This window comes from Ranitomeya variabilis, chromosome 6 (genome assembly GCF_051348905.1).
Source record: "Ranitomeya variabilis isolate aRanVar5 chromosome 6, aRanVar5.hap1, whole genome shotgun sequence".
Classification (NCBI taxonomy): domain Eukaryota; kingdom Metazoa; phylum Chordata; class Amphibia; order Anura; family Dendrobatidae; genus Ranitomeya; species Ranitomeya variabilis.
The window spans coordinates 79,966,202-79,982,083 of NC_135237.1; the positions used below are offsets into that span (position 1 = coordinate 79,966,202).

The following is a 15,882-nucleotide window of genomic DNA, read 5'->3' on the forward strand; positions in this document are numbered from 1 at the left end:
CCCTTGTGTCAGTCTCCCTTGCCCACTAGTCCCCTTGTAACCTTCTCCCCTGCCTCCTAGCCCCCATGTGTCCCCTTGTGCCTTGTCTTCCTTGCTCCCTAGCCCCCCTGTGTAATACCCCCAAGGGTATTGTGCCTGTCTCCCCTAGCCCCCTTGTGCCCTCTCCCCTGCCCCCTCGTCACCATTTGCTCGTGTATTTCTCACTGCCCCTGTATAGAGGGGCTGCATTATACTATGAGGGGGGCTGCATTATATTCTATGGAGGTTACATTGAATTGTATGGCAGGGCTGCAGTATACTCTGTGGGGTCGCTGCATTATACTCTGTGTGGGCTGCATTATACTGAATCGAGGACTATGGGGAATATATTATACTATATGAAGAACTATGGGGTGCATTATACTGAGGGAAGTGAATTGTGCGACATGGATGACGATGGCAGTGCATTATACTATATGGAGCACTATGAGGAGTGTATTATGCTATATGGAGGACTGAGCAGTGTATTTTAATATATGGAGGACTATGTGGAGTGTATAATACTAAATGGAGGACTGAGGAGTGTACAATACTATATGGAGGACTATGAGGGGTGCATTATACTATATGGAGCACTATGAGGCGTGTATTATGCTATATGGAGCACTATGAGGAGTGTATTTTAATATATATATGGAGGACTGAGGAGTGTACAATACTATATGGAGGACTATGGGGAGTGTATTATACTATAAGGAGGACTATGGGGGTGCATTATACTTCTTATATGGATCCCCATGACCTCTATGTTAGCCCCTGATGAGTATAAAGGTTTGTTTTCTTTTATACATTACATAACAATGGTAGTACAAGGGACAAATATATCCCAGGATGGGGCACCAGATAGTTATTCAACTGAGGTCACACTATACAACTTTGCAATAAAGCTATAGTGTGCAAAATGAATAGGGAAAATGTGAATTTGGGAGGAAAATATTTTGGCATGGTGGGGGGGCCCCATTTTAAAGTTCGCACCGGGGCCCATAACTTTGTAGTTACGCCACCGCATTTAGCTACTAATGCCATGGTCTCCTCAATCTCGCCATACAACTCCTGATGTATATCCCCTCCCGGGCATGAAAGTGATAATATGTGGGCTTTGGGAGGTGTGCTTACTATAAACTGACCTCAAAATCTGATAATGAAGCTGTTGGTTTTTAAGGTGCAATGACTTGTAGTGTACATTATGTTAATGCTATGTTCTATTTGTTTTGTTTATTTGTTTTATTATTGAAAGTGTGATATCATTTATGTCACTGAACGGTGACTGTATGGATTAGGCTTCTTTCACACTAGCGTCGGGCTCGGCCCGTCGCTGTGCGTCAGGCCGACATTCCCGACGCTAGCGTTGTCTCCGCCGCACAACGGGGGCAGCGGATGCATTTTTCCAGCGCATCCGCTGCCCCATTGTGAGGTGCGGGGAGGTGGGGGCGGAGTTCCGGCCGCGCATGCGCGGTCGGAAAAAGCGGACCGTCGTGAGCAAAAAACGTTACATGTAGCGTTTTTTGCTCCCGACGGTCCGCCACTGCACGACGCATCCGTCGCACGACGGGTGCGACGTGTGGCAATCCGTCACAATGCGTCGCTTAATATTAATCAATGGCGAAAAAACGCATCCTGCAAACACTTTTGCAGGATGCGTTTTTTCGGCAAAACGACGCATTGTGACGGAATGCAGTTAACGCTAGTGTGAAAGTAGCCTTACTCTGATTTTACATTGCATTATTATATGTTTATAATCTTCTCCTGTGGAATCTTTCAATAAAAAGAGTTTATAAAAAAAAATAAATAAAAAAATAAAAAATAAATAAATGCGTGTGTCGGTAGCGCAGGCGATTCTTCCTGATGAATTTTCTAAAGAACTTGCAGCAGGAAGTTCTGACCATAGATGTAGATTACACTGCAGGTCTCCTCTTAGTGGGAAATCACTGGGGTTGCAGCATATGCATCACATAGGATATAGTGGGTCATATAAACCACAGGAGACGCTGGAGAAATATACATCACAGAAGGGACTAGGGAAAATATACCGTACATCACAGGAGGTACTGGGGGCATAAATACCTCACAAGACAAGCCGAGGCTGCTGCTGTCGTCAACAGCAGCGGTGTGACTGGAGCGCAGTGTGTTCTGACTTGGCCCACAAAGTACGTCCCTCATTCCAGGGCTGAGGAGTCAGTAAGCCAAAACTCTACTCAATTTCCCTGACTGATTACTGAGCATGTACATAAGTGCAGCACAGATTCATCTCCACTAAAAGCCGAGATCCTTAGATCAGGAACAGAACAGACATTTATTGGACATTTCATAACTTTCCCAAATTATGAAACCATTTACAGCCCATCCTGCACTGAACTACTGTACCCAATTTATTATATATTTTCGGAGGCGGTCCATTTTATACCGACTCTACAGCCCCGCATGCGCATAGTGTCAGCACCGGTTAAAGGGCCTGGTGACTCACATTTTTCTGGCCTGAGCACTGCCGTCCCTAGGAATCTGCCCTGGGTCCAGGGAAAAGGATGTCACATGCTGTAAACGGCACACAGGCTGGCGGTTGCCCGCCCTTGCTTTATGTAGTAAGACCACACAATGCCAGGTCCCTGACCTGCATAGCATTTCTGGTGCAGCTCATGGATCCACACGCCATTTACTAGAGGTGCCGAATCCATTAAGTGGCTTGAGTCTCCTATTTCAGCAAGAGTAGTTAGCAGACTTGTGTGCTACACCAGCCTAGATGAATCGGCCTTTGTACATCCACGCTTTTAGGTAAATCTTCTGCCTTTCTCATAGGACTGGATTTGTCCACCTTGTCGGGACATCTGTAACTGCAGCTATTGTCGTAAGAGAGATGGGCGCTGTGCCACGGGGATGCTTATTCACTTGGCAAAGTTTTCTGGATACGACAATGTGAAAGAGTATCTTGAAAGGTGAGCAGTAAATAGTTGGGTGTAGAAGTGAATAATATGGGGTTCATCATTTTTTCCAATGCAATTCCTTTAAAATATGGTCTAGTTGTACTGATAATAATCTCCTAAAGTACCGTATATTCTCCAGTTGTAGATCCTTGTACAGTAATAGTGTAAGCATTCCCCATTCCTTGTATAAAGCAGCAGAGCTGGCCTCCATCACACACTGACTGTACTGCTGAGACACATATGAAGCTTTGCAGAATTATAGAGCGCTGCTCTGAGGATTAGTAGAATCAATTCTCTACAATTTATATTATTGATTACAATTTTATTATAATAAAATGCAATAAATATCTCAAAAGGTATTATTAAAAAAAAAAATCTGTAGTGGAGTAGGTCAGTCTAGATAATTAAATACATTTTTACACACTTGGAATTATCATCTGGATTTTATTGTAAATGTCATTTTTTTGCATCTTTATTTTTCAGCTTACAAAAACAACTGACCGAGGACAAATAAAGCTGCCACCTTCAAAGAGCTTGAACCTTCGACTGCTAAGGCTATAAAAATGCAATTGAATGCATCCTGCAGGCAGGTCGGCCACAAATGCAGATTGTGGCTTTTTGTCACATGTTCAGGAAGGGTTATCTGGTGACTCCCAGAGCCGCTCACGTTTGCATCTGAAGTGAGCAGTGCTAATCAGCAGGTATTGTGCATGCATCGCACAGCACGAGTTTGCCGCTCTTCATATCATCGGTACCACTTACTTCCAGTGTCAAAGTTAGTAGCTCAGGCAGTCACCAGATAATGCCTCTTTAAGCTCTGGTATAACCATTGACTAGAAGTGAATATTTCATTTAGCACCTTATTAATCAGCAAAATATCAAAAGTTGTTTTTTTTTTTAAAGTCTTCCTGATGCCTTACAGATACTGTTAGATATTGTCCGTTTCAAAGTTATTTGTTTTGCTCCGTCTTCTACGTAGGGTTCAATAGTGAAGTTTAGGGGCGCTAGCTGGATTTTACACACCTAACATGGTATCTTTTTAGTTTAAGGGATTTTAATGATTGTAGTGTTTTAACTCGTCTTATAGATCACAGGCCAGTTCTGTGCTGGTTGATACTAGAACTGTAATTGCTTAGTTTTATTTGCAACTGCTGCCACTTTGTTCTGTATATTGTTATCTTAATGAATACAACCTGCTGTATAACCTTGAATGTTTTACTGTAAGTTCTTTTAGAGTTTTCTATATTTGTAAAATGTTATATGTAATGGAGATGAATGCTAATTTTCGTCTGTCTGTACGCCAGCTCACAAAACATAATACTTTGTTAATAATTTAATCAAATTGAAAGCAATTTCAAAAAGGTAAGACTTACGTATTCTGCAGGACATGGACCTGTACTGAAAATCTTAAAGTCCAGGTTCACACACAAAAATCATTGGCCAAAGCGGATAAATTGAAAACTGTTATTTTTTAATTCAAAGTCTTTCCTTTTTTTTACTTTTTATTCTTTTTGGACTGACTTTTTACTTTGGTGCAGAGGGGAAAAAAGGCACTAGAACTGTTCTGTGTATGTTCTGGTCTTAAACGCTTTAATAAATAACTAAACTGCAAGCAACAACGCTACGCCCGCCAGGACCCATTTTGCTGGCTTCTCCTTGGTTTTAAGATTAAATGTCCAAACATAAGTGGGACCTCTAATTTTGGTTTTGTATAGAGGACACTCGTACATGTTCTTCAAATCCTGTTTGTCGATTGGAATCGCTCTCACATAGATGACCGGCATGGAAGGATTCAGCTCCTTGAGACGGGCTTCAGAAATGACTCCGGTCTGCATGTCCCAGCGAGCACCTACATAGGAACAAATGCTGTAATATGCTCTGTACTCATACATTTCAATATTAAAGAAACATTTCATCAGAACGTCTTTCTCCTTAATACTGTAAATGGAAAGTGTACTCTGAATTTTCACAATACATGCATACTGTACATCTGCAATTTGAAGTTCTTGCTTTTTAAATGGTAAGAATGATTTTCATTTTCTGTTTATAGTTTTGTTGTTTTACATAAATCTTGGGTGTGAAAGAGTAGGACCCAAAACATTTTCTTTTATTACTACTTGTATAACTTTTCCTGTATATAAACTCTGTGTAAAAGCTGTCACTGTGAAGGAATCCGTCCTCCTATTCGAGTCCCAGTTCTCCATACATATGCACAGTGGCATGTACAAGTTTGACCCCTGGTCAAAATTACTGTTATTGTGAACAGTTAAGAAAGCTGAAGATGAAAATCTCTAAAAGGCCTAAAGTTTAAAGATGACACATTTCCTTTGTATTTGAGGAAAAAAAGTCATTTTAAAAATTACAAAAAGGAAACTAGGCAGGTGCAAAGTTAACAGGAATTTTGACCAGCGCTGCCCAAGTTTTAACAGTAAATTCTTGCTTTACCCATAAATGGAGACCATTAAAAAAAAATCCACATTGTACTGTTCTGTTATTACTTTTAATCATATTTGCGTAAATTGACACAAAGGAAATACCAGGCTGCTAGTGAATGGGTAGACAGTATTGGCTTATCTCTACATTTTAGAAAGGAATAATGCTTGCACACAGAAATACAAGTTCACTGGTCCCACAGGTTACAGCACGAATCAGGGATGACTATTCTACGTTAAATACATTGTAATTAGTGAGGAGCGAATGTGCTCGGATAACGTGTTATCCTAGTGTCTTCAGCGTGCTCAAATAATATGTTCGAGTCCCAGCGGCTGTTAGGCAGTCCCCGCATGTGTTATGACTGTCTAACAGCCGCAAAACATGCCATTACAGGGACTTTCGAACATACTATCCAAGCACACCCAAGATACTAGGTGGTTATCCGAGCACATTCGCTCATCACTTCTGATCAGGGAGGGGATTTTCTGCTGACACTGTTATAGGGGTAATATCCCCAAATTCTGTACTAATGTCCACCATCCTGGTGTATATGTGATCCATACGTGTCTCATCCTAGCATATATGGTCCCCCCATGACTTCTCACACACACACACCAAAAAAATAATCTATTCTAATGCAGGCAACTGACTTCAGCGCGTGGGCAACACATGACGTCAATGCCAATGCACAGACATCAGCTGCCGGAATATTCACTGCTCCCCACACCTGGGACAGTGGGCATGGGGAGTAGTGATTATTCACTCTCTTTAATAGCAGGCACATGTGATCGCCCAGCAGCTGCAGCTAACAAGTGTATCCGCTATTAAATAAAATGAATATGTGCTACTCCCCATGGCCGTCGTGCCGCCCACCTCTCAGCGCCGACTTCCGTGCAGAGAGGTAGATGGGCATGGGGGATCAGTGCATATTCATTCTTCTTTAATATTGGGCGCAGCCTCCCCACTGCTACAACCAAGTACATCCGGACAATAAGATGCACCCCTCACTTTCTCCAAAAATATTTTTTGGAGAGAAAGTGTGTCATAGTCTGCAAAATGTGATTAACAATGTGACCGTTTTATAGTTTGGGCTGTTCCGGACACAATACCAGATGTTTACTTTTTTATTTTTGTATAAAAGCTGTATATTTAGTGGAAAAACTTTTTACCACAATTGTATGGCTTTTTTTTTTTTTTTTCACTTTCATTGCTCTATCACTGTTCATGACACTTGGTCTCATAGGCCCTGCCATGAGCAGGGTATAACAGACCACTGTAGCTGAGAGACCCCGAGGCCATTACTTGGCCTTGGATTGTCAGTTAAACCAGCTGGACCTCGCCATCTCGGGTTACAGATGAGGTTAATGAGCGAGTCTCCTCTCTCTGTTAACCATCTAGATGTCGCTATGGGATAATAGAACTGTCTTCAGCATAAAAAAAAGTCTTAGAAGTGATGAGATCATGACTCTGTAGTGGCCATATCACCTTAGTTTGTCTGTGATTACATGAAGAAGGATTTGCATAAGAGGTTAGTTCTCCCAAGATGTTTGCAGAAACTTTCTTGCAGAGTTCCTTTAAAAACTACAAGTACTGAGAAGAATTAATGCAGTTTTGAAATGGTGGTGGCACTAAACATTGAAGTGATTTGTCCATTCACTTTCTGCAAATTGAGATTTTGATTTTGGCTTTTATCCTAAGTCCTGTGACCAGGCTCGTTAGAGAGTTATTTACTTTTAGTATTGCTACTTCCTATAGGTGGCACTACACTCCCTGACAGAAGTTATGTTGCTTATCCATGTTATGTAAATAAAAGCTTATAACCTGACGTTAAATTCATCCATTGGTTGTATAAATTATTCTTTTGAAAGCTGAAACATTCCGAAATGTGGTTTAGGTTAAGAAAATAAATTGGCATCAATGCAGAAATAGATTATGGACACAGAATGGTCAGATTTTGGCAAGACAAAAGTTTTGTCGCCCACAGAAAGTAATGTGATATTCAAACAAATAATTAACTTAAAATACAAATATATGTTGCATAACATTGGTGAATGAAGTTGTGGTGCTATTAGAGTCATATGTAATATTTTGTGTGACTTGCAAGAGCTTGAAGGACTGCATCCATGCGGTTCAACAATGATTCATACAATTTATTAATGAAGTCATCAGGAACAGCAAAGAATTAAGTCTTATATGCCTCCCAGAGTTCATCTAGATTCTTTGATTTTGTCTTCCAAGCTTCCTCTTTCATTCTACCCCAAACATGCTCAATGATGTTCATGTCTGGTGACGGGGCTGGCAAGTCTTTCAGCACCTTGATCTTTTTTGCCTGGAGGAACTTTGTTGTAGAGATGGATGTATGAGATGGAGCACCATCCTGCTGCAGAATTTGACCCCTTTTATGATTTGGAATATAAGAGGTAGCTAATACTTTTTGATATTTTAGGCTATTAATATTGCCTTCAACCTTGCAAATGTTTCGCACACCCCCATAGTGAATGTAACCCCAGACCATGATCTTTCCACCACCAAATTTTATCTGCTTTCTGGGTGTATTTTGGATCCATATGGGCTCCAGTAGGTCTAATGCAGTATTTGCAGTGGCTGTGGTGTAATTCTACTGAAGATTCATCAGAGAAATCCACGTTCTGCCACTTTTCCAGCGTCCATCCGTTTAGCAGGCTGTGGGACTTTGCAAATGCCACATGGTTTTTTATCTGCCTTTTGTTTAGTGCTGGCTTCTGGGCACTCATTCGACCATGGAGGCCATTCCAAGACAGAATCCTACAAACTGTTCTAATTGACACAGGGACTTGGGGTGACCAGGCCTGTCGGGAGTTCTGCTGCAGTGGAAGAGGGGCTTGCTTTGGATTTTCTAACCAACAAACGTTCCTACTGAGCAGTTGTCTTGCGGGGTCTGTCAGACCTGGGCTTGTCAAACACGTCTCTAGTCTGTTCAAATCTTTTTCTCTAGTCACCTTCCACGACGGCATATGGAGGTTGTCTCTTTGCCCTAATGGGGAACAGGAAACACAGAGGTTAAAAGGACCTCCCACTTGCCAGTGTCTTTCCTGTTCCCCATGGGACAGGGAGAGGTTTTCTTCATGTGCTGTAGTGGCCAGTGGCTACGGTACATTAATTGCAGGCGCTGCCTGTCTAGCCGGGCAGCAGATGGTCGCCTCTGGCCTCCTCCTTGTGCTGCTCCCGTCGTCCTGCTCGCAGGTCCTCGGGACCCCCTCCCGGCCTTCCCGCGCCCCCACGAGGGCAAAGCAGGCCTGGGTTCCCTGACCGGGCTCCTCCTGGAGCTGCCCAGCGTCCTCCTCCTCCATGCTGCCGGCTCAGCGTTCCGGAAGTGACGACGGCGGTTCGTGCGCGTCACTTCCGGTTTCTTCATACACTCAGAAGCCGGTACTTCCGGGTTTCGCCGGCCGGCGTGTCGGACCGCACAGCTCCCTCACCTGGATCCTGGAGGGGGAGGGGGATTAATCGCTGGAGCAGGTGCTAGGACGGCGTCCATAAAAGCCTGCTGAACCACCACTGAGGTAAGGCTATCTCCTTCAGTATGGATGGTTCTTCATGCCCTGTATCTGCGGAGCCCAGCGCCACCCCTGCCTCTGTAAGTGTTGCAGGGATGGGCTCCGGGAGGAGTGTAGCAGGGGTTAGAAGTCCTCACCCCTCTCTCCCTTATATATTTCAGGGAGAAAAACCTGCCCCTAAAGGTGCCTATAAGAAAAAGTGCCCTATCTGTTCCACTAAATGTCCTCTTAACTGGGACAAGAAACTCTCAGTCATGTACCGACAGAGTAATAAGAGCTGAGCAGCCATCATTGCTGGATGAGATTCGCTCACTGGTGAAACAGGAGGTACAATCTTCTCTGGAAGCTTTTACACCTCCACCCCCACCTCCATCCCCGCAACCACAACCTCATTCCCCGGCTAAGAAGAGGAAGATTCAGGTTGTGGATTCCGACTCTGATTCGGACCTCTCTCATGCCTCATCTGTGGGTTGGGAGGATCCAAGATCACCTAAAGCCGAGGTCAGGAAGTACCTTTTTTCCTCAGACTATATTGAGGATCTAGTCTCTGCCGTACGTAATACCATGGGACTAGAAGAGGAACCTGTACCGCAGTCCATACAGGATCAGATGTTTGGTGGTCTTTCATCGGAGAAGAGAGTGGGCTTCCCAGTTCATCCCAATATTATCAGTATGATTAATCAGGAATGGGAACTACCTGAGAGGCGTCTCAGTACCCCTTCAGAAATGAAGCACAGATTTCTGCTTGAGGACGACCTTAAATTAGATATTCCCAAGGTCGATGTGCAGGTGGCTAGAGTCGCCAAGCGAACTGCACTCCCCTTTGAGGATTCTTCTCAATTGAAGGATCCCATGGATAGAAAAATTGAAAGTCTCCTCAGAAAATCATGGGAAACTTCTGCATCTGTCCTTAAGGCTAACGTCGCCTCCACCTGTGTGGCAAGAGCCCTCTCCTGCTGGCTCGAAAAATTAGAGAATCACGTATCTCAAGGTACCTCAAGAGGCGAGATATTGGATTCCCTACCCATTCTGCACAAAGCTACAGGGTATTTGGCGGACGCTTCTCTGGAATCTGTAAGAGTCGCCGCCAGATCCCTGGTACTTTCCAACTCTGCCAGAAGAGCCCTCTGGCTTAAACTATGGAGTGGGGATATTACCTCTAAATCTAAACTCTGCACCATACCCTTTAAAGGAGACTACGTCTTTGGTCCTGCCCTAGACGATATTCTCGATAAAGCCACTGACAAAAAGAAAGCGCTCCCCGAGCAAAAACAGCCTAGGAAACGTTTTTTTCGTTGCCCACAACCTCAGCCCTCTCAAGCAAGAGGCAAAGGAAAAACCGGCAGGTGGAGCTATGCAAAGGGTAGGGGAAAGAACATTTTTGTCCCGCAACAGCAGCAGCAACAACAGTCCCAGCAGGACAAACAATGACTCCGACCCGGTGGGGGGAAGACTCTCAAGATATGTGGATCAGTGGGAGGATATCACCAGCTCCCACTGGGTTCTCAATATCATCAAGGAGGGCCTGTTAATAGAGTTAATTTCTCCCCCACCTCAGGGTCTAAAAGTCACTTCCCTTCCATCATCAAGGGATCGCAGCCTATTGTCTTTAGGTCTCAGAGACCTGATCAAATCAAATGTAATTTCCCCAGTCCCACAATCAGAGTGGGGAAAAGGTCACTACTCCCGACTCTTCCTGGTCCCCAAACCTTCGGGAGACGTCCGGATTATTATAAACTTAAAGGGTCTGAACCAGCACGTGAAGTATCGCAAATTCAAGATGGAGTCCATAAGATCTGCGATTCCTCTGATAGAACATCACTCTTTTATGGCTACCATCGATCTCAAGGATGCGTATTTCCACATCCCTATTCACCCGAGACACAAGAAATATCTCAGGTTTGCGATACAGGGGAGTCATCGGGTGGAGCACTATCAGTTTGGAGTCCTTCCCTTCGGCATTTCATCAGCACCGAGGGTGTTCTCCAAGGTGATGGCAGAAGTAGTGTCATTCATCCGAAAACAAGGTGTCTGTATAGTGCCCTATCTGGACGATCTTCTGATAGTAGCTTCCACCGAGACAACCCTGATATCCCATGTGTCTACCACCCTAGACGTTCTGAGATCCCTAGGTTGGATTCCAAACCTATAAAAATCTCAGCTTCAACCTGCAAAAACCAGGAGATTCCTAGGAGTAATGCTTGACTCAGCAAGACAAATGTCCTTCCTCCCGGACGATCACAGACTTCCCCTCCTAACAAAAATCAGGAAGTTCAAAGAAATGAGGTCCCCTACTCTGCGAGAGGGAATGTCGCTGTTGGGCTCCATGACAGCCTGCATACAGTCGGTGGCTTGGGCTCAAGCTCACTCAAGGACTCTTCAAGCCCACATTCTAGACAACTGGGATGGTCGACCTGGCACTCTTACCAAGAGGATCCACACTCCGGGCAGAGTGAAAGCTTCCTTAACATGGTGGATGAAACCCAGGAACCTTCTGAAAGGAGTATCCTGGATTCAGTCCCCTCTAACCACCATCAAAACAGATGCCAGCAAGAGGGGCTGGGGAGCCATAGTAGACCATGTCCCCTATCAGGGCCAGTGGAGTCAATCGATTTCCGAGAAATCATCAAATTTCAGGGAGCTCAAAGCTGTGGAAGAGACCCTGCTAGCGGCAAGTCGTCAGATTTCGGGTCAACATGTACAGATATACTCGGACAACATGACCACGGTGGCCCATATCAGGCACCAGGGCAGTACAAGAACCCTCAGTCTAATAAAGATCTCCGCTCGAATCTTTTCTTGGGCCGAAAAGCACCTACTATCCCTGACAGCAATCCACCTCAAGGGAACTACAAACATTCAGGCAGACTACCTAAGCCGACAGGAAATCCATCCTGGCGAGTGGAGCCTGGATCCTCAAACATTCAACATGTTGGTACACAGATGGGGTCATCCAGACGTCGACCTCTTCGCCTCTCACCAGAACGCAAAGGTCGAAACCTTTTTTTCCTTGATCCCAAGAGGCAATCCCAGGGGGTTGGATGCTCTAACCCAAGATTGGCCGTTTCATCTAGCTTATGCTTTTCCGCCAATCCCAATCCTTGCCAAGGTTCTACGGAAGATACGCCTAGAAAGAACTCCAACTATCCTGATAGCTCCATTGTGGCCCAAAAGGAGTTGGTTCAACCTGATTATCCATCTACAAGTGGATGGACCAGTAATATTGCCGATAAAGCACAATCTTCTTTCTCAGGGTCCCATTCTCCACCCAGACCCTCAGAAGTGGAGCTTGGCGGCGTGGTTGCTGAAACCCAGGTTTTAAGAGCTAAAGGACTATCAATCCCGGTCATAGCTACGCTACAAAAATCAAGGAAACCTGTAACCAACGCCATCTACAATAAAATTTGGAAAAAGTTTTCTTCATTCTGTCTGCCTAACCTTCCAGACCCTCTCAAGCCTAATATACCTATCATATTGGACTTTTTACAAAAAGGCTTGGAAATAGGTCTCAGGCCTAGTACCCTCAAGGTACAAGTCTCGGCACTTAGCTCGGTCTTTGATCAAGATTTAGCGAGTCATCGCTGGATTAAAAGGTTTATGACATCAGCTACTAGAATGAATCCTAGAAAACAAATCATAGTTCCCCCATGGGATCTCAATGTAGTTCTCCAAGGTCTGACAGGTCCACCCTTTGAACCGCTATCCTCTTGTTCTCCACAAAACCTAGCTTATAAAGCCGTGTTCTTGGTAGCCATTACTTCAGCCAGAAGGATTGGTGAATTACAGGCCTTGTCTACAAGAGAACCTTATCTTCTAGTAAGAGATGATTCAATTGTGCTTCGTCTTGATCCATCCTTTCTTCCGAAGGTCATCTCTGACTTTCATCGTTCTCAAGAGATTTTTCTACCAACCTTTTGCCACAATCCAGCAAACCTGGAAGAAAGAAGATTCAACACCTTGGATGTCCGGCGCATCCTTCTACAGTACTTGGACCACACCCGCACGTTCAGAATTGATCATAACCTATTTGTCCATCTCTCAGGACAAAACAAGGGGAAAAAAGTAGCCAAAAGTACCATCGCTACATGGATCAAGAAAGCTATAACGGAAGCCTACCTCGCTCAAAACAAATTGCCTCCAGTAGGGATCAAAGCCCATTCAACCAGATCTACATCGGTTTCCTGGGCAGAAAGAGCAGGCGCATCTCCGGAGCAGATTTGCAGGGCAGCAACGTGGTCTTCACTCCATACCTTCTCTAAACATTACAGACTGGATGTATTGTCCAATAAGGACTTAGCCTTCGGCCATAAAGTACTCCAGGCCGTTGTCCCTCCCTAGTGCCAAATTAGTTGGTATTCCTCCATATGCCGTCGTGGAAGGTGACTAGAGAAAATAGAATTATTCTTACCGTTAATTCGGTTTCTAGGAACCTTCCACGGCGGCACTAATTTCCCGCCCAATATACATTCCTGGATTAGTTCTGGGATTTTAAAGGTAAACCAGTGCAATGGTCTCAGTTGTAAGTCACTGGCAAGTGGGAGGTGGGAGGTCCTTTTAACCTCTGTGTTTCCTGTTCCCCATTAGGGCAAAGAGACAACCTCCATATGCCGTCGTGGAAGGTTCCTAGAAACCGAATTAACGGTAAGAATAATTCTATTTTTTAAATTCTTTGTACTTGACGCTGAGACACATTAAAGGTGCCAGCCACCTCTGCAGTGGATCTGGTCTTCAGCCTCTTGATAATCCAGGCTTTGGTCTCAGGGTGGATTTTTGGCATGTTGTCAGAGCTCAAGTTGCAGTTCAAGTGAAGGTCTGAGGTGCTGGGTTTCTTTTTATGCACACACAATAATTAACCGATCATTTACTGAGCACAGGGGAGGATGTAAATGTAGGATTGGGTGCATTATATGACTAGGCGACAAAACTTTTGTCTTGCCAAAATCTGACCATTCTGTGTCCATTAACTGATCAATATTTCTTTTCATTGATGCCAATTTATTTTCTTAACCTAAACCACATTTCGGAGGGTTTCAGCTTTCAAACAAATAATTTATACAACCAATGGATGAATTTAACGTCAGGTTATAAGCTTTTATTTACATAACATGGACAAGCGACATAACTTCTGTCAGGGAGTGTAGAGTTCTAGTTCTCTTCCTCTCTGAAGAGACAGTTTGCCCAAAGCCAATCATATTGGTGGGAATCTCATGGTTTGGGGCTGCATTAGTGTGGTCGGCAGTGGCGCGCTACAGTTCATTGAGGGAACCATTAATGGCAACGTATTGTGATATACTGAAGTAGGGCATGATCCCCTCCCTTTGAAAACTGGGCCGAAGGGCAGTATTCCAACATGATAATGACCCCAAACACATCTCCAAGATGACCACTGCCATGCTAAAAAAAACCCCAAAAAACTAAGGGTAAAGGTGGACTGGCCAAGCATGTCTCCAGACCTAAAATCTTTGGTGCATCCTCAAATGGAAGGTGGAGGAGTGCAAGGTCTCCATCATTCACCAGCTCTGTGATGTCGACATGGAGGAGTGGAAGAGGATTCCAGTGGCAACCTGTGAATCTCTAGTAAACTCCATGCCCAAGAGAGGTAAGGCAGCACTTCTAAATAATGGTGGCCACACAAAATATTGACACTTTGGGCACAATTTGACAATTTTTACTTAGGGGTATACTCACTTTTGTTGCCAGTGGTTTAGACATTAATGGCTGTGTTGAGTTTACAGGGCACACCATATTTACACTGTTATACAAGCTGTACACTGACTATATTATATCAAAGTGTGATATCGTTAGTGTTGTCTCATGAAAAGACATAAAATATTTACAAAAATTTGAGAGGTGTACTCACTTTTGTGATATACTGTATTGCCTGATACATGACTAACTTAAGAAAATTTACTGTCACATTGATACAACTTTCCAAAGAGATAATATTTTCTCTTATTTGTATTCATTGTTTAGTATTCTTTACAAATACCTTCCATAAAAAGTCCATGAATATAAGCTCCTTCTCGAGGGGGGTGCCCAAAGTCATCTTTTGTTTTCTTGGTAACATCGACCGTCAGGCACATTTTGTCTAGGGGCCATTCGTTCTTCCTAGCCATACTCTGCATAATTGCTGAGAAGAGAATAAATACATTTCAAACAGTCTTAAAGAGGGTTTCCCACGAATAGAATACATTTTTAACAATTGATCTTTTAATTTTAAGTACCGTATGTTCCATAATTAGATGTGTTAAAAAAAAATGTTCCTGTGCAAAGATAATCTTATAAATGTGCCCATTATGTATTGTGTTATTTGCAGTTTATGACCCTGTATAGCTGCTGCATCTCAAAGTCGCACATATACAGCTCCTGGCAAGGAAAGAAAGCATAATTGAACATACTGCTGAAGCGGAACGGACTCTCAACTGCTTGTCTGTGTTGGGTTAAACTTTCCGCTACATTATTTAGTAATAATAATTTTATTCATATAGCGCAAACATATTCCGCAGCGCTTTACAAATTATAGAGGGGATTTGTACAGACAATAGACATTACAGCATAACAAAAATCACAGTAAAATAGAAACCAAGAGGAGTGAGGGCCCTGCTCGCAAGCTTACAGACTATGAGGAAAAGGGGAGACATGAGAGGTGGATGGTAACAATAGCTTTCGTTGTTCGGACCAGCCATAGTGTAAGGCTCGGGTGTTCACAGCACCAACCCTGTTAGCCTTATGGCTTGTTTTTTTGGTTTCTTTCTTACTCTGACATATTGTACTCTAATAGGATGTTATATGTTTTTAATGATCTGCTTTTACACTGAACTGGATCTCTGGGAGCCAGCATAAGGGTGTATACTGCAGGGGAGGAGCTAACATTTTTTTGTCTCAACTTAGTGTCAGCCTCCTAGCGGCAGCAGCATAACACCCATGGTCCTGTGTCCCCCAATGAGTGGCTCGGA

The 15,882-nt window shown here is 43.7% G+C and overlaps 2 protein-coding genes across 3 annotated transcripts in view; one reads left to right on the forward strand and one right to left on the reverse strand.

Annotated features, from left to right (window-relative positions):
• The window catches only part of CDCA7L (cell division cycle associated 7 like), a 72,484-nt gene extending 67,606 nt beyond the window's left edge, over positions 1-4,878 (forward strand). Inside the window, exons 8-9 of the mRNA XM_077268715.1 lie at positions 2,833-2,969; positions 3,441-4,878. Coding sequence (XP_077124830.1) covers positions 2,833-2,969; positions 3,441-3,471 — 168 coding nt within the window. The 3' untranslated portion in view covers positions 3,472-4,878. The remainder of the gene's footprint in view (positions 1-2,832; positions 2,970-3,440) is intronic.
• The window catches only part of DNAH11 (dynein axonemal heavy chain 11), a 390,030-nt gene continuing 378,706 nt past the window's right edge, over positions 4,559-15,882 (reverse strand). For both annotated transcript variants that reach the window (XM_077268714.1, XM_077268712.1), the window contains 2 exons: positions 14,916-15,056; positions 4,559-4,806 (listed from right to left, as the gene is read on the reverse strand). In XM_077268714.1, the coding sequence (XP_077124829.1) occupies positions 4,559-4,806; positions 14,916-15,056 (389 nt within the window). The remainder of the gene's footprint in view (positions 4,807-14,915; positions 15,057-15,882) is intronic.